The 23,794-nt window shown below is 37.7% G+C and overlaps 1 protein-coding gene across 1 annotated transcript in view; it reads right to left on the bottom strand.

Annotated features, from left to right (window-relative positions):
• The window catches only part of MRC1 (mannose receptor C-type 1), a 98,870-nt gene that overhangs the window by 25,494 nt on the left and 49,582 nt on the right, over positions 1-23,794 (bottom strand). The window contains exons 10-21 of the mRNA XM_036459378.2: positions 21,800-21,915; positions 19,497-19,645; positions 16,921-17,120; positions 14,417-14,544; positions 13,822-13,909; positions 12,512-12,656; positions 9,282-9,323; positions 7,908-8,071; positions 6,850-6,917; positions 5,379-5,479; positions 3,783-3,925; positions 3,276-3,390 (exon numbers count right to left, since the gene is read on the bottom strand). Coding sequence (XP_036315271.1) covers positions 3,276-3,390; positions 3,783-3,925; positions 5,379-5,479; positions 6,850-6,917; positions 7,908-8,071; positions 9,282-9,323; positions 12,512-12,656; positions 13,822-13,909; positions 14,417-14,544; positions 16,921-17,120; positions 19,497-19,645; positions 21,800-21,915 — 1,459 coding nt within the window. The remainder of the gene's footprint in view (positions 1-3,275; positions 3,391-3,782; positions 3,926-5,378; positions 5,480-6,849; positions 6,918-7,907; positions 8,072-9,281; positions 9,324-12,511; positions 12,657-13,821; positions 13,910-14,416; positions 14,545-16,920; positions 17,121-19,496; positions 19,646-21,799; positions 21,916-23,794) is intronic.

Below are 23,794 nucleotides of genomic sequence, written 5' to 3'. Positions count from 1 at the left end.
CCCAGGCTCGATTCTGGTCAAGAACATGTACCTTGGTTGCAGGCACATCCCCAGTAGGGGGTGTACAAGAGGCAGCTGATTGATCTCAAAAGGCAGCTGATCTATCTCATCGATGTTTCTAACTCTCTATCCCTCTACCTTCCTCTCTGTAAAAGTCAATTATTTATATATATATATATATATATATATATATATATATATATATTTAAAAAATAACAACAATGCTAATGTTTAAAAAAAGAACAATTCCATGGGAATCTTATTGCTCCGTGATTACTCTTTTGCAGAGTAGTAGATGCTCATGGATGTGCCTATTTTTCAATTAACTAAAGGTTTAAAAAATTGTTTTGTCTTCTAATATTTTTCAGAGAAAGAAGAGCATGGGTAGATATTTATTTTAGTTTTATTTCTCAAAGAAGATCATAACTTTTTCCCTATCTCCAATTCAAAATTAAATGTGGAAAAGCTCTACTGCCAATATTTGAGCACTGACTTTTTTTTCTGCCAAAAACCACAATAAGAATTCAACAGCATGTGCCTGTTTTGCCAGGAATAATGTTATTTTATGTGAAAATTGTTTCCTTCTGCACATCTCTATTACCCAGGTTCTAATTTTGTTGTGCCAGGAATCAGCCCTTTGTGGTTAAGAGAGGGATCAATTATTGTGTTCCTCTGCTGGATAGCAAAGCCCAAAATGTGGTAGGCTAGTTAGAGAAATGTGGATATTATATTTTTACTTTTTTTTATTGTACTAGTATGCTATGGTTTGACCCTCTTGCTTTAGTGTCTGGCAGGTTCAGTAACCTGTCGAAAGTGCTCAGTGAAAGCGTGGCTGGTTTAGCATACAACGTACATTGTGTGACTACTGGCCTAGAATCAGTCGGTGGCAGTTATAGGGAAAGCAGACAGCACACTGACAGCACATTCGACAGACAAGCTTCTAATTTTAGCACACAGAGAGCAGACAGCACATTGACGGAGCAAAATGAACATTTGGGAGAGTGTGATACAGGGTCTAGTGTCTTTATTTTTTCTTATATTTATCTGAGATAATACCATTTATCCATAATGTGATTTTAGACGTCAAAGAATATTGGAACCAAAAAGGAACTTAGAAATTACCCAGACCATATCTCTCACCTACAACACTGCATCAATTCATTTGTACAACAAACATTTATTGAGCATCTTCCACACTATGTACCAATCCAGTGGTCGGCAAACTCATTAGTCAACAAAGCCAAATATCAACAGTGCAAGTACTTCTTCAAAAGAGATTCGCCCAGGCCATGGTATTTTGTGGAAGAGCCACGCTCAAGGGGCCAAAGAGCCACATTTGGGTCGTGAGCCGCAGTTTGCCGACCACGGTACTAGTCAATATGTAAGACTCTATCTATAGCATCCATTTCAGTGCCTCCCAGTTTAAGCAATTTCCTTTAGAGGACTCATGAAGCAGCCAATCCAATCAATTCTAATGGCTAGAATGACCTCCTAAGTTTAAACCTAAAAATATTTCCCTGTAACTGCCACTTACTGGTTCTAGGCCAGTGGTCAGCAAACTCAGTCATCAGAGCCAAATATCAACAGTACGATTGAAATTTCTTTTGAGAGCCAAATTTTTTAAACTTAAACTTCTTCTAACACCACTTCTTCAAAATAGACTAGCCCAGGCTGTGGTATTTTGTGGAAGAGCCACATTCAAGGGGCCAAGAGCCGCATGTGGCTCGCGAGCTGCAGTTTGCCGTCCACGGTTCTAGGCCTTCCTTCTGGAACCGCGTAGGATGATCCTTGAAAATCCCATCCTCTCTTTTCTAGGCTGTGAAACCGGAGGTGCCTCTCAAACATTTCTCACTTGCCATTTGCTGTGGTTTCCAGCCCTTCATCACTTTAGTCACTTTCATCCGAATAGCCTACAGCTGGTCAAACATCCTCCTTAAAGAGGCAAGTCACATATTCAACCTCATATCCATTTCAGATAACGTGGCTCAGAGAAGTCCATGCTGAAGTGATCAAGCATCTTTCATCTGAGAGCAGTGAATTTTACAACCTGCTATATGGCTAGGGTATGTATTCTCCTTCAGTGCTCTTCTTCAGAGCTCTGGCTTATCCTTATATTTTATCAAAATGCATTTCTCAGTTTGTTCAAAGTTTATACTCAAAAATCATTTTTATTATATTATAAGTTACGTGGTAAAATGACTAGAAAAGCAGTAAATGGGAAATCAGCAATTTCTCATTTACTGCTGGAACAACTCTGTTTTTCTTTGCCTCTTTGGGGAGCAAGCTGGCTTGGTGGGAACAGAATGGGGTGTAAACTGGGAGACCCAGCTTGATTCCCAACCCTATTGTTTACTCAGCAAGCTTCTAATATCAGGCTCTCTGAATACCACTTTCCCACTCTCAAAGTGTGATAGTGATACCTACTTCACAGAGTTATTCTGACAATGAAGAGGAACTTTATATGCAAAACTAGAGGCCTGCTGCACGAATACATGCATGGGTGGGGTTCCTCAGCCTAGCTTGTGATTGGAGCCAATCTGGGCCATTTCACCCAGTCCCAATCGGGACCTGTCGGGGCTGGCCTGGGAGGGACCACGGGAGGTTGGCCGGCCATGGGAGGCTGGCTGTGGGAGCACACTGACCACAAGGGGCAGCTCCTGTGTTGAGCATCTTCCCTCTGGTGCTCAGTGCACATCATAGCTACCTGCTGGTCATCTGGTCATAACAGTCGCTTAGGTTTTTATATATATAAATGCCCAGCATGCTGCCTACAACTGAACAAAATAAAATAGTTCTCAGTATGGGCTTGGTTTTCCCCCCCTTTTTACTTTTTCCTTTTGAAAACCACAAACTTATTTACAATCATAATCCTATATAATAAAAGGCTAATATGCAAATTGACCAAATGGCAGAACAACCGATCACTATGACATGCACTGACCACCACACTCAACACAGGAGCTGCCCCCTGGTGTTCAGTGTGCTCCCTCAGGGGGAGTGCTTCTCAGCCAGAAGACAGGCTCACAGCTGGCAAAAGAGCCTCTCCCACCTCCACTGCAGCGTTAAATATGTCCAACTGCTGGTTTAGGCGGGAAGCGGGCCTAAGTCCTCAGTGGCACATTCCCCGAGGGCTCCCAGACTGAGAGAGGGTGCAGGCCAGGCTGAGAGATCCCCCCAAGTGGATGAATTTCATGCACTGAGCCTCTAGTGTTCCATAATTTCATGAAGAAATTACATGTTCAAATGCACAATTGATTGTACAATGGCCTGCATACCTTGCTCTTTTTTATTGAGTACGGATACCAGATTTCCTCCAAATCCTATGCAAGCTTTTCGTGCCTCTTGCCATGTTTTTCTTTCTTGTTCAACAAATCCAAAGATTTTGAGACACTGGGATGAAAGGGGGAAAAAAATCCAGTGATTAACTAAAGATACTAGTAAAAAGTTTACTGAAATACATCAAAATTATTTATAAAGATTAAAACTAAATATAAGTTTCCTCACAACCAAATAGAGATCTAAAATATTAAGTAAGTCTTATTACAAGATTATTTTGCAAACCCCCTTTCTCTTTTTGGTCACAGGGTACAACAATTTGGTTAATATATTTATATATACTCTTAATTTCTGTAAAGAATTTGACATGGGAATCTCTCCCAATTCTTGCCTAAAATTTTCTAAAATGATGAAGTAAAGCAAAAGTTAGTTTTAAGCTGAAAAATTTGCATTTCCACTCTCCATATAAGAATCAGTGTCAAGATTGCAACTCATTTTGTTCTTACCTTGTTGTTGTAGAAACTCCAACCTTCCTTACAACCTCCAGGGGCTGGGGCCACGGTAGGAATAGCTGTGGCATTGATGCTGCTGTTATGTCGCTGGCAAATGAAGGGATTTGGATAACCACAATTAATGTCATTCCAAAGCCCTGGCAAAGAAAAAAATAGTTAAATCAGATTTGCATGTTTAAAAATGCATACACACACACACACACACACACACACGTGTATATGTGTGTGTGTGTGTGTATATATGTATATATGCACACATATATCCTATCTAATAAAAGAGTAATATGCAAATTGACAATCACTCCAAGACACAAGATGGCCACCCCCATGTGGTTAAAGATGGCTGCCTCCATGTGAACACAAGATGGCCACCATAAGTTGGCCAGCAGAGGAGTGCAGTTGAGGCAGACTAGGCCAGCAAGGGAGGGCGGTTGGGAGGGACCAGGCCTGCCAAGGAAGGCAGTTGGGGGGACCCAGGCCTGTAGGGGAGGGCAGTTTGGAGAACCAGGCCTACAGAGGAGGACAGTGGTGGAAGGGGGGGCCTGGCCTGCAGGGAAGGCATTTGATGGGGGACCAGGCCTGAAGGGGAGGACAGTTGGGGGGGACCAGGCCTGCATGGAGGGCAGTTGGGGGACCAGGCCTGCAGGGGAAGGCAGTTAGGGATGACCAGACAGTCAGAGGAGGGCAGTTAGGGGCAATCAGGCCAGCTGGGGAGCAGCTAGGTGTTGATCAGGCTGGCAGGGGATTGATTGGGGGGTGATCAGGCTGGCAGGCAGAAGCAGTTAGGGGCAATAAGGCAGAGGCAGGTGAATGATTGGGTGCCAGCAGTTCTGGATTGTGAGAGGGATGTCCCAGATTGTAGAGGGTGCAGGCAGGCTGGACTGAGGGACAACCCACCCTCACCGCCTGTCCATGAATTTTGTGCACTGGGCCTCCCTTATTACATATATATATATATATATATATATATATATATATATATATATATATATGAAAAGTTCTCAAATGTTTTTTAGACTACAATCAAACTTTAATTAATGCAAGTGGCTCAAAAAGCCAATGCAATATTCTTTCACTCTTTCACTTGAACTAATAATAGTTCAATTTTATAAAGAGCTTCCTATGAGCCATGTACACACTTGGAATTACAAATATAGCATCTAAATAGCCAGTTATAGCAAATGGTGATAATATTATAACAAACTTTCTATATACTACACATTTATTTAGTGATTTAGAAGTATTATCTTGTTTAATTTTCTCAACAGATAGGTTTTATCTTTATTCTAATTTAGAAGAAAAAGACTGGAGAGAGAGATAAAGGAGATAAACATTCTGTATATTTTCTTCAAATCAGAACATAAAGAAGTACTTCATAAAATGAGAAGTGAGATGACTGTATAATTTAATAGAATAAATGTTAAACATTCCTTCCCTTTATATATTTAATGATTAGGTCGCTAAAATTAGAAATCTCCTTTATGCTCTCTTCTGTCTGACTTAATTGTACAACCTTCTACTTTTAGCCAAAGGAGGTAGCAAATGACACATCACACCACAAGCCAAACTCAAAATATGTATATTGTCTACCTGAATTTGTATACATGACTGCACAGTTTTCATCGTCATTTGCAAAATTGGGTTCACCTGGGGCCCAAGCCACAAATTTCACCGTGCTTCCATCCATCCAACTGGAAAACAAAATTCAGGCATTTTTAATAACAGTCCAATCATTAGAATAACTGGCTACAGCCTAGTGGTGTGAACAGGGAAGTCTATCAAGATGAAGTAATTACAGGATCCTAAGCTGATAGAGCAGAGTATTCTAGAGAGCAATACTAGAGAGAGGGTTCTAGACAGAGGGTTCTAGAGAGAGGTTCTGGAGAGACCAGTAGGAAAACCCCAAAGGTGCATTGTGCTCCTGGAGCAACTTGATGCCTTGGCTATTCAACTTTCTTTGCCCTCCCTGGAAGACACTGCCTTTAGCCTTGAAATGGGAGGAGAAATAGAGATGCCTATTACTTCGGAAGTGGGTCAGAGCAAAAATCCTCCCATAATACTTTGTTTTTTAATAAACAGAAATTTATTTCTCACAGTCTGAAGGCTGAAAGTCCAAGATCAAAGCTCTGGCAGATTTGGTGTCTGGTGAGAGCCCGCTTCCTGGTTCATCTCCCATAATACTTCTTAGGCATCATTGCCACAAATACAACCATAGAGAGGCTTGAGAATATAGAGTTTCTCATGAAGCTCATTCTCTAATTTACATATTTTCTCTGGTTTTTCTTAAGTTACATGGACCAATATTTGTTTTAATAAATTAGGAATCCAGAGACATTTAGCAGGAAAAGGACCAAGAGATCACTGAACAGATCTCTAATGCCTATCCAGAAGAGCTTGAAACATTTCTGATCTTTAAAAATAATGAGTGTGAGTTTAGGTCTTGTTACACAAAAATGGCATTAATAGCCAGAGAGAACATATGTGACTAAAACATCTATCTGTGCATGAGCCAGGAAGGCATATCTGCTCTTCAAATTTAGGAGAACAAGCAGAGAAACCCCCCAAACTTACTAATTTCCTTCCTCTCATAGCTTTCCTGGCCCCTATGGACAACAGTAGAGTAATTGCTTTGAAAGGAAAGCATCTCATGCGGTTAACACAATTTTTCAAAGCTGAGATGTTAAAGCAGTAAATGGAGGAACAGAAAAGGACCCTTTGGTCTGGCGCCAAGGCATCCAAGTGGAAATTGTAATTTTTAAAATAAATTCAGTGTTTATATGTATATAATACACCTTCTTAGCAGATGATTTACTAACAGGTGACAGCATTCAAAAACAAAGACAGGTCAAGTTTTGCAAGAGTAAATCAGATTTTGAATTCTTTGAAAATTAGAATGCTGGAAAGATTTAACAGGATTATTTCTAATTCTTTTTGGTTTCATAAAAGATACTTTTAAGGTTAATTTTTTTTAATGCATTCAGCAAAATAAAATCCTCAAAATAATTTAGGTGTTTATCTGATCACCAGCTTAAGCAAAATTGTTTTATTTTTATTTACTTACGCAAACTTTTTATCCAAGCTGATAAGTAGACCAATAAAATATGCTGGCTGTGCATCCATCCTGTTTATCTAAAACATGGAAGTTTATATATAGTTCAATTTATATTTACATAATAAACAAATTCTGAAATAAAACCTATTCATTAATGAAGCAGTCTATTTGGGACTTCTTCTAAGGAGAGATTCATGTAGAAATGTTGTATATTCAATGTTATGTTTTTCATAAAAAGAAAAAGATGTACATTATATAACAACTTGCATTTATAAAGCAAATATCTAAAGCAGTTCTATAATGTTGAATGTCTATAGTAATTAGATTGTTTGAAGGCCATCTGTTAAACAAAGTCACCATTTAGGATTATGTGTCTAAGAAAAGACTTCTTGATCCATGCATATATTTGTGCAATATAAGATAATTTCAAACCCAGGTATATCTACAAAGATGAAGATTAGTCAGACTACACTCTTACTACCTTTGTAATCAAATAAATCTTTATTTCTCATTACTGTTCAACTTTTTTTCTGCTCTCTTTCCTATCCGTTTTCTGGCAAAATGCAAAGATGCCATGAAAATTTTTGCCATGAGAAAGATTGAACCAAGAACTCTTAGAAAATACAAATTACACCTTCACTCTCTGCTGACAAGAAAAATTTTTAGATGAATAATCAAGCTGTACTATCTATTAACCAAAAATTTGGTCCAACTAAAATAGATTTTTAAATTAATAATCAACCTGCACTATACACAAAGAACTGATATAAACAACTAGTTAGATATTACAATCTTTGAAAATCAAATTAGTGAACTCAAAGCCATGAAGTCTGGATCCCCACAAAGCCCAGACTACAAGAGGTTTCTGTGATTCTCCACTGAATATTCAAGCAACGTGTCATTTATTTCTATAATGGCCAACATCCCCACATTTTTGTCTTTACCCTGACCTTAGAAGGTGACAATTCATCACATAATTTAAAGTTGCACCGCAGGGTACCAGCTATAGACATTGTCTTGGCCTAACACATGTCACTGATCCATTCTTAAATTAATCATTTTCTTACATGTTTCCATAGAAACTTCTTTTCACTTTCACTTTGAATGGAAACAAGATCACCAAAATTCCTCTTGCAAAATCCTCGTGCATTGTCCATTGTTTCCGACTTTTTACTAAAATAATACTGGTGGTCTTTGTAAATAACCCACCCATCTTCAGTGACTGGTGGATCTGAAAAATTCATGGAAAAAGGTGATGGATTTTATTTTGGTGAATTCAAGAATCTGGTATGTATGGTACATACAAATGAAAAGAGCAGGGTAGCTACCCTATCAGAGGTGTCTGCAACTCCAGAGTCAACAGGATGCTTATGCTAAACACAGACTGAAATGCCTAAGGCCAGATTGCCACTTGCCACCAACTCTGTGCAAGCTCAGGACTTTCTCTTCCCAACTAAGTTCCATAGACTGGTATCTCTATTGGGTAAAAGAACTTCCACCTTTACCTTCATCAACAGGTTCACATAGCTGGAAGGATTTCCATCCATGCATCAGTGATGTGCTAGGTGCAAGAAGTGGAGGCTGTGAGAAAGCATCTTTTCTCTCAACATAACAAACAACTTGTAACAGATGGACTAGGGTGCTTCCATGTATAACATGAAAACCAAAGAATTCACAAACCAGGAAGGTTCCTAAGGCTTCTGCCAAACCATAAAATTCTATTACTCTGTTCTGATGTAGACTGAAGAGAAACCCCCAGAGATATCTAGATCCTAATCTCTGGAATCTGTGAATGTTTCCTTACACAGAAAAGGCACCTGGTAGATGGGAATGAATTAAGTGAAATGGAGAGATTATCCTAGATTATGTGATTGGGCCCTAAATATAACCTCAAGTATCCTGATAGAGGAAGATTTGACTCCAGAAGAAGGGAACAATGTGACAAATGAAGCAAGATTCCACCTTGCTGGTTCTGAAGTTGAAGAAAGGGGCCATGAAATAACAATGCCAGGAATGCAGCTCTCAACGCTGGTAAAGGCAAGGAAATTGAGCCTTTGAGCCTCTGGAGGGAGCATTGCCCTGCCAGTGAAACAGAGTTCATATTTCATACTTCCAGGCCAGGGAATAAATAGCTGTCACTTTAAGCCACCAAGTTTGTAGAACTTTGTTACAACAGCCCTAGAAAACCAATACAGGTACTAACAAAGAAACAAGTGAGCTTAGATTTGATTTATTAACATTCATTGTACTAATAACTGTTTGATATTTGTGTTCATGAACATCTGTCTGGAGAGAAAGATCCAAACTTTCATGAGATTTTCAGAGATATTAAGAACTTCTGCTCTCCCCCTTCTTAGGGCAAGTTTTATTTTTCATTGTGAGAGAAAAAAAAGAGCATAGAAAGGCTATCAATACAGAGATTAAAAAAATAAAACACTTACTGTCTTCGGGAGTTGGTGTTGGCTCAGGTTTTGGTGTTTGGCCTGGAAAACAAACAAAAAAATTAATATAAAGTATGCTTCACTTCTACTATTACATATTCTTCTAGTTTCACAATTTTCATGGGACAATATAGCTAAAATCTTAATTATTCTCTTTTCTTTTCCTCTCCCTCCTTTCTACTCTCCAATTCTCCTATCATATTATAGAGGAGGAAAGTGAAGGAAAACAGAAGTAGGAGTAAAAAGATAAACAAAGTAGATGCAATAATAGCCAAATCAAAAGAGAATCTTTAGGCACAGCAAGCAGTGTCATACAAAAGAAAGAAAACCAATTGTATAATCAGAAAGCCTAGGTTCAAATTCCAGACCTGGGTTTAAAATGCTTGCCCTTAGTTTTGTCAACTGTAAAAAGGAGTTAGTAATTATGTGTAAACTAGTGGCCCAGTGCACAAAATTTGTGCATGGGGTTGGGTGGGGTCCCCTCATGCCAGCCTGCACCCTCTCAAATCTGGGACCCTTTGGGGGAAGGCCAACTACTGGTTTAGGCCTGATCCTTGTGGGATCCCTGTGGTATCAAGCCTAAATTGGCGGTCAGACATCCCTCTTGCAATCTGGGACCACTGGCTCCTAACTGCTCACCTGCCTGCCTGCCTGATCAGTCCTAACTGCCTCTGCCTGCCTGCCTGATCAACCCTAACTGCCAGCCTGGTTGTCCCCAATTGCCCTCTCCTGCCATCCTGATCACCCCTAATGGCCTCTGCCTCAGTCCCCACCACCATGGCTTCGTCCAGAAGGAAGTTGGACATCTAGAAGATTGCCCGTCTACCTGGTATAATTAGCCTTTTAATAGTATAGAGAGATTATATAGGATAGGATTGCTTAAACTAGGGGTTAGGGGTGCTGGGCAAAGAGGGTCTTTTTTAGCAGGAGGAGATGCTCTTGGCAGTCAAAAATACATAATCCCTATATCTGGACTGATAGCCAGCCATATGCACTACACTGCCAAACCAGTCATTAAAAAATTGAACTGCTGCCGAAACTGGTTTGGCTCAGTGGTAGAGTGTCGGTCTGCAGACAGAAAGGTCCCAGATTCAATTCCGGTCAGGGGCATGTACATTGGTTGCAGGCACATCCCCGGTGGGGGTGTGCAGGAGGCAGCTGATCGATGTTTCTCTCTCATCGACGTTTCTAGCTCTCTATCTCTCTCCCTTCCTCTCTGTAAAAAAAACCCAAAAAACAAAAAACAAAAAACAAACAAACAAAAAAAAAAAAACATTGAACTGCTTTCTTCACCTTAAACCAAACAGCTGTTGCCCTTAAAACCCCTCCTCAGCCCCCACCTTAGGTTCTGCTTTTGCAGTTCACCCAGATTAGGTTTTGATTGGTCAGTTTCTATGCCAGTCAGCATCAAAAGCTCCACCTCCTAGGCAGCCATTGGCTTCTCGCACTTCACCCAGATTTAGCTCTGATTGGTCAGTTTCTATGCCAATCAACATCAAAAGCTTTGCCTCCTAGACAGCCATTGGCTCCTCACACTTCATCTCTAACTACTCTCTGATTGGTTGGTTTCTATGCCAGTCAGCATCTCCAGGCCTATTAATGGGCATTATCAGAGAGGCAGGGCTAATTAGCAGCCCCAGAGGAGCCCTGAGAGAAAGAGAGGTGTGGCTGCTGGCCAGGGCCAGAGTGAAAGAGAGAGTCAACAGCTGATCAACAGCTGCCACAAAAGCTACAGATCAGACCGTGCTTCTCTCTCCAGGACTGGCTTGGGGCCTGATCCGCAGCTCCCTTGGCAGTCAGTGCTGGGTTGGTGCCCATAGTGGTGGCAGTCAGTACTGGGTGGCCATAGCAACCCAGCACTGACTTCTAGTGGGTCAAGTCATTGTTCATTTTGGATGTTATGAAGCCTAGGTTTTTATATATTAGGATAGCTGAGGTAAAATACATGAATTATTTGTATTTAGAAGGTGCTCAATACATATTAATTTTATAGTCACACATATTATTATTAGCTATGAAATTACTTCAAATTTCATTATTAGAAATAATTACATATGAACTACTTATTTATAAAATATACTTTCTTTAAAGAATCATATTTTTATTAAATGTATGTTTTACTGAAAGTTAAATAAAATAATTTTCTTTTCAAATGGTTGTTGATATATCTGGACTCTGTTAGAATCTGATAAAAGGAATCAAGTTATTTAGATTTTGGGTTAATATAGTAAACATCCATAAGAATAGAAGTAGCAATGACCCATAAAGAAATAAGGCATAATGAAACAATTTTTAGCTAGAACTTTGAAGAAAAACTAGTTATTCCTCCATTTTGAAAACCCTAGTCTAAGCAGGAGTAAGGAAAACAAGCAGACAGATACCCTGTTTCCCCGAAAATAAGACAGTGTCTTATATTAATTTTTTTCTCCCAAAGTTGTGCTAGGTCTTATTTTCAGGGGATGTCTTATCTTTCCATGCGCTAGGTCTTATTTTTGGAGGATGTCTTATTTTCGGGGAAACACGGTAGCAACACAGTGTCTCCAGCAGTAAGCATTGAGACTGTGGCCAAGGTTTCCCCACAGCAGAGGGCAATGTGGTTCCATTTATCTGTTTACAAAGAACAAGTTGAGGTATATTTTGGTTCAAGGGTGGGTCTATTTGTGTTTTTTAAACATAAGAATCTGGACCTCTGACCTCCCTGCCTGTCTTGGATATGTGGACCTTTCTGAGTCAAGATCATGACTCATAACATCACTGCTACTTTTTGACCATTAGTAATATGGTGGGTCCTCCAAATGGTGTCTGTTCTTAGTGTTGAACATTTCCTCAAGAAATCAATATTTAGAATATTCGAACTTAGGAAATTTTTCATCTAATGTAAGTCTAAGGGTGACAATTCCAAAAAAGAAATGGCATAGGCGTTGCTCTTATCACAGAGTAGAACGTCCATCCACTCCTACCACTGTGGAGACTGAGCCAGAAATCAGAGCTTATGGGAACTATTCCCAAGGACGTGACTCTAGTCTAGGAATCCCAGTGGCCTTTTGATCTTCTGTTCCTTTGGAACATTTATCTGTGTTCAGCGACTTCATTCTCATCCTGTGAAAGGATGGCTCCTGCCAGTTCCTTTATTTTTTATGTTGTTTGTTTGGTTCTGCTAATAAAGGGATGTTATCAGAATGTCAGGAGGTTAGTTTTAGCTAAGATAAAGGAAAGAACAGGTATCATACCTTTACGTATCTGGCAAATCCAGTTCTTAAGATGTTCACAGTTGATATCATTCCAGGACATACTAGGGTCACCTTTCAGCTCTCCACAGTATTCAGTATTTCCATAATTATTAGGTTCTCCATAAGCCCAATTTTCATAGGAAACCTATGTTAAAAAACAGCAGCAATTTATATCAGCCCAATGCCAATCATTTACCCAAACAGGAAAGTAAATATATATTTATATTTTTAAAACCATCTCCCTTTCCCCCCCCCCATAGCTTTGCTTCTAAAGCAAGATTTATAAACATGAATGGAAATGAGCTTTCATTACATGGAAACTTTTGGAGTTGAATAGAATATGCTATTGATTATTAGAAAAATTTCTTTAATTAAATAGAATGGTTTTAGAGCCATAAAAATGAGATTTATATTTAGAAAGGAGAAAGAAAAAAAAAAAGCTTGGCAAAGAGCTCCACTGACCAGTGTAGGAAATTCTTACATTTATAACTCATTCTTAAGAGATAATATTTCAGTGAGATGTTGGAAACTTTCTCTTTATTTGATGGTAGCATAAAGATAAGCATTCATTCTTTTTACAAAAGAAACAGACCTATGGAGTGTTGCTAACAAAACTACCAAATTTTACCAAAATAAACAGTGGAAATAAAGGGGGGCTGGGTTTAGGTCCCCTGAAATGTCTTCAATGTGAAATCATAGTCCATAGGATTTTAGGCTAAGCATTATAATCTATTTTTCAGAGATATGATATGTAAAATCTAATATCAATGGATCTATTAATATACCATCTTACCCAAGTTCTTTGAGAAGTTGCTGGTGTAAGAGGAGATAGAACTAAAATCACACAAAAAAAATGTGATGACTAGTGTCCAAAATGCCAGCAAGTGCCCAAGCCTCCCACTTCTCCATTCCTAAGAATGGAGAAGTCTAACATAACCTAATGGATATTAATGAAATACCAAAACTTATTTCCAGATCTCCTGATCTATAAGAACACTCGATGTCTAAGAAGATTAACTACTTGCATATCATTTTTGCATACCAAAATAAATATATTATCTTATATTTGTTTTAAACTACAATGGGTTTCCAATTTTTTTTTTTAATCTAGCCAACATGATCACACCTTGGGTGAATAGGAAAACTATACTAGAGCAGAGACAGAATAATAATCCTAAAATAGCATTTACTTTTCATAGAAAAATGTCTCTATAAGTCTTACCAAAAATGTATATTAAGCCAAAGGATAACATTAAAATAAATACTGCATGATAAAGTAAGAAAATGATATATTAAATCAAATCACTCACAGGAGAACCATCACTCCAAGTAAAGCCCTCTGAAGGACTTTCATATGTCAGCCCCAACCAAAACAGTTCATGGTAGTTTCCAGTAGTCCTGCAATATATAAGATATAAAGAAAGCTTATTCATGAAACAAATTTGGTTAGCTATGAGGACTAATCAAATTTGAAAATTACACAGGTAAAGAGATTCAATGATTAAATATAAGCATTATTCAATAGATGTACATTTTTGGTAGAATCTATAAATATCTTTAAAATAAGCTACCCTTTGAGAATAAATAATTGTAAAACACTGAAAGATAATCACTCAGTTATCCATATAACAATATTTATTGAGTGTCTTGTACTTTCATAGAGCAATTCATCACAAGATTTACACTTATAAAATTAAGGCATTCACAAATGAAACTAGATTTTAAAAAGCCTCCCTCCCCTCCAAAAAATAAAATAATAAAATAAAGGGCCCATAGATTTGAAATACAACATATGAACTCATAGCAGCACCATGAGCCAACAATTTGGGGAACATAAAATGTTTCTCAACATAATTAGCATAAAATAGATAAAAGAAAATAATATGATATAGAAAATATACTTACATTATTAATCGCCATACTGCTTGCTGTTCCTCTTTATTATTGATACTTGCTAGATCTCCACCAATAGCTTTACAGAAATCTCGAGAATCAAACCATGTTTTCTTCTCATGCAATCCTTTTGTAAATAGCTAAAGATGATATGGTTTCAGGAGTTATTTTACACTGCATAGCTTATTAACTCAAGATAAATAATTATTTACTTTTGGTGAGATTTCCTTTACAGAAAAGCAAGACATTGCAATGACCCCACACAACATAATTCTCTTGGATAAAAACAAATTTATGAGCAAATATTTGGGTAACAAACTTTGGGAGATGATTTTGTTAAGAAAATTAAAAAAAAAATAAGTTGATAGCACAGGAAGAATTAGCTTAAAATCTTAGAAGCTATAGGCATATGGGCTCAGCTAAGCTCCTTGTTGAAGACAGGTTAATTTGATTAAGTGTGAAAAATAGCGTTAAGATGGAAAAAAAATTGAAAGAAATATTTGATACAAAATTTGATGAAGTATACATGATAAAGTATACAAGAATAAAGAATACTTTAAGAAAAATAAGCTCCCTAATATTCTGCCACAGATTGCTATTCTGTTAGGCTTAACAGGGAATAACCTGGCAGCCTTTCAATGCTTCATTGGCTGTGTCCTTCAACTCCACCTTGTCTTTTCCTTATAGATGCCTACTTTCACAACTACTGGTATACATGCTCAGTACCAATCTGTCAGAGCATCTAAAAAGGTGGGTTATAAACTAAACCTAATTTGATAGTTTAATAATTTAGGGAATATGTCATATTATCCAAAAGATTTCAATGAAAAGCCATATACAGTGACAGGCTGGGAAACACCAGTACGCAAACAGTGTAAGAGTTCATTGCCTCCACCAACATTTATAACATTTATTCATTGTTTCTCATGAGTCTTGGCCCCATCATCCAAGGCCTGTGGAAAAAGAAATTTGTTTCCAACCAACTGTGGCTGCTCAACTGTCATCATGCAATCCAAGGCATCCTTCACTTTGACCCTAACTTGAGCCATTTAGATTCTAGACAAAGGTGATCTGACCAAGTTTCCACTTAAGTTATCCTAAGACTTCTGTGACTGCCTCAACTTGCTAGACTGTGATATAAGATTTTATTTTATTAAATCAATTTACTATCAGCTGAATTTTAACAATTCCCATACCTTAACTTGTACAAAGATGGTCAATATATTTCCAAACAAACCCTACCCCAAGCACCTCTAAAACTGTAGACTTTTTAGTGACACACATCTACGGATTTGATAAACACACACCTGGGTCATCTCCTGGAACCTTCCCAGCTCTGGAGAATTCTGCTGCTTCTCTCAAAATTCTGCAACAAATCCCCACAGCCTACTACCCTCAGGCAAATATCTTGTATAAATAAATTTGGTCTTTGAATAGTAACTCAAAATTTTCCTAACAACAATAAATATCGAATCCTCCCCTGTTTAACCCAATATACTAGTAGTCCCTTCTATATAAATTATGCTTTTAACCAGACTGGCTAATCTGGAGTGGATAGTTCTTCAGCTCCATTGCTACTAATGGGAGTTTCTCACCCAATTAGCGACACCCCTCACGTTAAAAAAGATTAAGCAGCATCATTCTAACGCACATTGACAATTCAAGTTCTTCATTAACACTACATGTCTTACAAGGCATGCCATGGCCATATGCCATTCACAGGATTGAATAACAAAGATCTTGAGAGTGTAACTTTGAACACTACTAAGCAGTCGAGAAGTAAATCTTTCATTTAGTTAATCCTAACCTTCTCTAGAAAGTATAGAACTTACAAGAAAGAGAAGGGGGAAAGCCCCAAATAAGTTCACTGGGGTTTTTCTTTGTTCATTTGTTTGGGTGAACTTGCTTGCGTAAGGAGAAAATAGATGATCCAGCCCAGGAGTGTATAAAACAATCGCAGAATATCAAATTGCCATTTAAAGGACACGAAGACCCATGTACTCCTACCCAGACCTGCCCCCATCTCCCACAGGCATTATCACCAGGGATTAAGTCAGTACAATGCAGCATTACCTCTAGGATACTCCTGAGGCATTATTACACATTCATTTATCAATTCAGTTAACTGAAAGCTTGGTCTGTAAGAACAGGGCAAAAAGTGAGAGGCAATGGGAATGAATGAGGGGGAGCAACAAACATTCATTAAGATTAAAAGAAACGCTAGGTCAGACGAGGGCCAGAGAGCCAGGAGAGAGGGGAGGCAGCTGCTGTGATCTGTGTGGTGCTATAAGTTACTTTGTGGGTCTAAGTACAACTCTGGTCATTAGCATTCATCCAAGGAAAGCTCTTTACAAGTAAACCATGCCGAGCACCCCTTCCAGATCAATCAAGTCAGAATTCCTACAGGTGAAGCCTGAACATGGCAGTATTGGGTTTTGTTTTGTTTTAAATCTTAGCTGATTCTTTAGGCTGAGGGACATCCCAAATTCTTCATTAGTTTTGCAATTGCAACTTACCTTGTAACACAAGCTTGTTTTGCTGGCGGTGCCCCAATTCTCTGGACATTTGGGTTCAGGTGTTGTTGTGGGCTCCGGTGGACGAGTTACTCCCTCTGCCCAGTGCTTGCACACAAACTTTGACTTTTCTTCGCAACTCAAAACATCCCACAGGCCCCCTGCGATCCCAGTTTTCATGGCAACGCACCCAGCTTTTCTCCCTGCGTTAAACATACAGACTCCACTTAGCAGGTGCTGCTGTGGGCCAGCCATGCTCGCAAGAGACAGTGCAGACCCGACTCAAACTGTCTTGTCACACCTCCGTGTGCAGAGGAAATGAGGAGGAGAGATCCCGTGGCATTAGGCAATGTATGCGTGCTCTTTGGAATCGTTATTTACCTTTCCTTTGTGACCCCAACTGAATTATGATCTCAAAGGTCACGTCTTTGATAACATTTTGTATTTCTAACATCTGGCAGGATGTCACCTTATAGACATTTAATGATACAATAATTTCTGCATAATAACATTTACTGCCATGGCAAAAATAGTAGTTCAGCATTTCTTTTTTTAAAAACAAATTTTTTCAGGTCCCTTTTTTCCTCTAGGGTTCATGTAGATTTTCCAGAACAGAAGTTTGTTATGGACTTGAAACATCTGAGAGATTTTAAGTTAAGTTTAGTTACTCAATCGCCCTGAATTTGTTCCTCATATTAAAATGCAAATATCACTACCTACCTTACAGAGTTTAATGAAATTTTTCATGGTTAAAAAAAAAAAAAGTACGTAAAATAAACTGAGGACTATGTCAAACTTAATAGATTATAATTCTGGTTGACGGTTATAATAATTTCCCATAGTAATCAATTAAGACAGAGCTTTGAAAACATTAGGATTCCTTCTGCTTAGATGAGGTAATCTTTTATCACTATTCTTTTAAAGGTCATTAAGTGTTTAGGGGAACTCTCAAAGTTCTGGGGAGGTACATCTTTTTCATAATATCTTCATTAAGATTTCTGACTTCCTATAGTTCCAGTTTAATCCATTTTTGTTCTCTAAGAACATCCCAGGATTAATTTCTCCAAATCCTATGGTTGAATGAACTCCACCTGAAACATTAGAAGTTTGTCTTAGAGTAATAATTACCACTCCTACCAATATTTTTAAGGTGTGCGCTCAGCTCTTAATATATTGCCCAGTTATTTAAAGATGAACTGAAATCTTACCATTTTTCAGAACATGCAATAATTTTTAAAGAATCACTCTATCCAAAATACTGACCTATTTACCTCATTAAGAGCTGAGAATACAAATGAAATGAACTCCTAAAGATTAGGACTTGTTTGACTAAGTAATAAATTCATACATTTGAGCTTTTATTTCTTCTTTAGCTCTTTCCCTGGGTACAGTGAAACATTAGCCATAAAGGATTTTGAATTTCCTGGGGCTGTCACACAAACTAAGGTCATAAACTGTGATATCAGTGTATAAAGAAGGCACAGAATCTATCAGAGGCCATTTCCGAAACTACCTACTAGGGAAGCAAATCAGCACTACGGGGAGGCAAGTGGTGTTGGTGCACATAGCACAGATTTGGAAATTGCACAGATTAGTCTAAACTCATGGTCAGAAGCTTTCTAGTCACATAAATTTTCTGAGGCCCTGTTTCCACATCTTTAAAATGAAGATACTTAAACTTACCTTGGATGTTTCTTATAAAGAAAAAATGAAATCCAATGCATATAAAGGACTAAGCAGGGCAGCACATGCCAGACACAGAAATGAGTCCCACGTAAGCACTACCTCGTGCTCCGCCAGCTCAAGTACACTAATATCGCTGTTCATAGTTGCACCGAGCTGATTTGTGGCCCTCTAGTATAGTTGTAAGCCTTCAGAAATGTTAACCATTTGGAACATTTGTGGCCATTTAGGGTTTCATAAGTATTTTTCAAATAAGAGCAGTACCCGATAACCTAGCAGTTTTTCTTGTTTTCGTAGACCAGTGGTCGGCAAACTCATTAGTCAACAGAGCCAAATATCAATAGTATAACGATTGAAATTTCTTTTGCGAGCCACATTTTTTAAACTTAAACTTCTTCTAATGCTTAAAATAGACTCGCCCAGCCTGTGGTATTTTGAGGAAGAGCCAAAGAGCCGCATGTGGCTCGCGAGCCGCGGTTTGCCGACCATGGTATTAGACCATTGCAAACTAACGGGAACTTTAAAAAAAATAAATAAATAAAAGCCCTAGCCAGTTGCTCAGTGGTTAGAGTGTCAGCCCACGGACCTAAGGGTTGGGGGTTCAATTCCCAGTCAAGAGCGGGTACCACCACTGCAGGTTCACTCCCCACCCCCCTGGTCAGGGTGCGTGCAGGAGGCAACCAAAAGATGGAAATTTTTCTCACTATCTCTCCCCGCTCCTACCTCCCTTCCAAATTGTATGAAAATCAATGGAAAAATGTCTTCGGATAAGGATTAAAGAAAAGTAGGACATAGGATTAAAAAATAGCAAATACTGAAAGTACAATCAATTCACATAGTCCATTTGGACAGGTACGCAAGGAAGTAGATTTTGCACGATGGACGTGTGCACATACCTGGCATTTCGAAGTTCCAGTGCGTGTACTGAACCTCCTCCTCGATGGTCCACCGGAAGGTCCCTCTGTTCTGGACATCTGAAAGGCCTGTCCAAAAGTATTTCTCAGGCCTCAATCCAACCCAACTAGTGAGGAAGGCTTGCTCATACCTAAAAAGCAACAATAATAAATAAATGTTTAAACAGTTAAACTAAATTTTATAAATATTCATGCAAACTTTCTAATTATCAACATGAAACTTACCTCATTTCTATGTTTGAGCTATGATTTGGTTGGTAACTCAAACGTATTTTCTTATATTTATGTGTCATTTATATTACACAAAATTTACTAAGAAAATTTGATCCTATGAAGGAAAAATACTAAACAGCTGGATGAATAAAATAATTTAAATATATTCAAACATGTCTCTCTATTCCTCATCAGTCCCTCTGCCCTTCTCAAAAGGTTAGAGAATTCTGAACATGTAAAGGAGAAAACTATAGCATTTTAAAGTACACTGTTTAAAAATCAGTCCACTTTTCAAATATTTCAAATGTTCTGCACAATTTCTGATTTAGTAAGTTGAGAGGTCATAATGTAATCAAGGATGATACAAATGGAAAATTGCATCCTCATTATCTACTCTCAGAAACAGAAAATTATCAAGAAATACAGAGAAGCAGAGATTCACTCTCTAGAAAGAACTGGGAACAGAATCACAAATTCCAACATTTTCTCTCCCTCTGCATCTCAGCTGTGTGCCTGGCATAATAGAATTTGGTTAGTACAGGTATCAAAGTTTGTCTTAATGGACAAGCACTAGACAATGAGGAAGCAATGTATGCAAAAAGCTCTTTTGGGGACATCAGAAAAGTGGTGCCCAAAGTTTCCAGGAACGCAGAGAAGTGTGGCTGACTCCAAAGAGAACAGAGGGAAATGTAAAGAAAGCTACAATAACAGAACATTTGCTTGCCCAGACTGAATAATTCCATTCCCTAAGCTGAACAAGCACCCCTCCAAAAATTAAAGTTCCAAAGTCAATTTTCCTAAAATCAAGTCTAACCACAGAGGAAGTGACCTCCCTGGATATAAATATCATAGAAAACACAAAGAAAAATGCACCTAAAACATAAAATATAGGATCAATTTTTAAAATCTTTGAGCTGCAGTAGGCCAAAGGATCAATGACAGTGTAGATAAGAACATGTCCCCACCTGACTTAAAGATATGCAGCTCACCTCCTTGTCATAAGGGTATCTATGTTCTGATTTTCAAATGTTAGCATTATATCAAGGTGCTACACTGTATTAGACATTTAACTGTACATGAAAGAAGGATGTGGGTTGAAATACAAGTTCTTTTACAAAGACCACCCAAATTCTATCACATCTTTCATTTGTATCAAAGGATTTTTTATATCACTGGCATCCTCTACATTTTATTGAGTCTGCCTTAAGAAGCCACTAAATATAATTTATTGAATGAAAACTCAATATTTTACCTTTTTTACTGCAAATGACATGGACATTTTAAATTTTCTTCTAAGTTTCTCCTAGACTTATTCCAGTGCTTTGCAAAGAGTAGGGGAAAATGACTAAACACTAAAATCTTAAAATGGATGGGACTCTAGAGGTCAGAAGTTATATAAAATCCTATATATCCCTATAATTTCCTTGGCCTATAAGTCTAGTAAACCTAGCAAAGAAAAGAAGAACATGGAAGACTGGGAAAAATGAATGAAATATTCAGTAAACCTCTCTGCCCTCTTTTTTGGTGGGAAATATAGTAAAGATAGAAAGTGGGATTTTTGTACTTTTATATATCTGAAAATGTTATATCTAAATTACATTTATTAGGGTACTAATAAACAGTTTAAAATATTGCCTTATAGTACTAAAAGTACCAGAATATTTTATAATGTTTGCAATGAAGAATTCAAATAAGGCTCAAGTGGCATGGCTCAGTGATTGTGCATCAACCTATGAACCAGGAGGTCATGGTTCAATTCCCGATCAGGGCCCATGCCCAGGTTGCAGGCTTGATCCCCAGTGTGGGGTGTACAAGAGACAGCCAATCAATGATTCTCTCTCATCATTGATGTTTCTATCTCTCTCTCACTCTCCCTTCCTTTCTGAAATTATTAAAAATATATTTTTAAAAAGAATTCAAATAAGAATATTATTTTTAATCTTCTGCTTTTACAAACCATACGTCATGATTCCATGTAGTTTACTTAGAAATTTAGAGCACATTGAGACCTGGGATTTCTGAAAACTTTTCATTATTTGACATTGTAAAATAAAATTAAAATTATTCCATACCTGTCTTCAACAGTTGTTAGGTAAGCATTCTCTTTCACACAGGTTTGGTTTGCTTCTGAAAATGTTGAAAGTGTGTGTCCAATCATATAGCAGTAGAAGCCATGTCTTTTCCAGCCCTATTAATGATATCAAACAGATTATCAAAATATTATTTTAATAATCCCTCTGTCATGATATAAATAATAGAACTAAAAGAATACAAATTTGAATAATTTGAGATGCAGTGAGAAGCACTTATATGAATAAAGAAATCAGTAGTGTGTTATTCCTCATATGACAAATTATGATACAAAGTGGGGGGAACAGTCATTCTCTCTCCTTCTGAGGCACCCTCCAACAAAATGATTCATGAAATGTTTACCAAAGCAACTGAACAGAATGGATACAATTTTAGTTTCAGAATAGATAACCACAGGGAATAATATGCAAAATAACAAGCCTTGTTGCCTTTTGAGGTCAACAGTAGGTGGTGAGTATAAAGCTATATCATCTGGTCACAGGCACCAAAAAGCAGTAGAAACTTAAAAGTTGGAAGGGAAAGTGCACCAGCTGTGACTGAGGGCTTCCAGAGAGCATCACACCTAGTTAAGTACTAGAGCCCAGGATCTGGGGTTTTAATGTCTACACAGATTAGGACATTGCCCATCAGCCCACCTGACCTGGGAGATGGAACTGAAATCCTTGCATGCAGATGATATCCATTAAAGGTAACCCCTCTGCAAAGGAGAGCAAAATTCTCTGCCCACAAGACAAGGAAATAACGGAAATTCTTGTCATATGCCTGGGGTTCTTCTGTTTGAAAATGAATATAAAGTCTGTGCCACAGATGGGTGCTGGCCCCAACTTTACACTCTTCACACTGTCTGAGAACTCACAGACAAGATAAAAGTAAAACTTGGTCTACAAAAAAGTAATCTCCTAGGTCAGTGGTCGGCAAACTGTGGCTCGAGAGCCACATGCATGCAGCTCTTTGGTCCTTTGAGTTTATAGCAAAGGCTAGTTTAGGAATACCCTAATTAAGTTAATAACACTGTATCTACCTATATAGTTTAAGCTTAAAAAATTGGCTCTCAAAAGAAATTTTAATCGTTGTACTGTTGATATTTGGCTCTGTTGACTAATGAATTTGCCAACCACTGTCCTAGGTACTTAGAGAAGTAAATTCAATGTGTGGCAAAGTAAATACAAAAATATTTTTACATCTAGGTCATGTGAGACTATGTGATTTGAAGGTTAGAGTGGACTTTTTCAAAATAAAAAGTTACAAATCATATGAGAAAATGTCTTTTTTCGAGGGATAATTAATAATTCAATATAATAAAACACCTGGAAAAATATATAAATAATTTTTTGAGATTATTTAAGTGACAAAAGAATAAATAAAATCAATAATGGAAGATCAAAATTCCATGAACAATGAACAAGAGGATTTGAAAACACACAAAAAATATAGGATAGCAAGAAAAGAAAAATATAAAGATAAAAAGTGAAACTTCAAAATTGGAAACAAACCAAATTTCAGAAATTAAAATTGAATAAAAATAGCCCATTTTTTCAGATGGTTTTTAAACTGATTACTAAGAAAAAACAGAGATTAACAAAATCATAGTGCATTTCAAGTGGGACATATTCAAATATCTGCCTTATGTTGTACAAGGCAACTAGGGAATTATAGTTGACCATGTTCATTCTCTATAAACAACATTCAAATAAAATACTCCCCCCAAAAAAAATCTTATTGACCAGATTAAACATAAAAAATAGGGTTTCAGAAGGATTAGCAAATTGGATAAATATAGCAGAGGAATGAAAAGAGGTTAGAAATTATATTGATGAAAATAGAACAAGAACATCAATCTAAAATAAATGTCAGAAGCACTGAATAAATTAATGACTGATAATTTTTAAGAATTGAAAGATAGATACAAGTCCTCAAAATGAAGAGGCAAACAGACCCAATAAAATTAATCCAAATCTCAACACATTGTACTAAGC

Source organism: Pipistrellus kuhlii, unplaced genomic scaffold (genome assembly GCF_014108245.1).
Source record: "Pipistrellus kuhlii isolate mPipKuh1 unplaced genomic scaffold, mPipKuh1.p scaffold_m20_p_1, whole genome shotgun sequence".
Taxonomy (NCBI): Eukaryota; Metazoa; Chordata; class Mammalia; order Chiroptera; family Vespertilionidae; genus Pipistrellus; species Pipistrellus kuhlii.
This window is presented reverse-complemented; position numbering and strand designations above follow the sequence as displayed.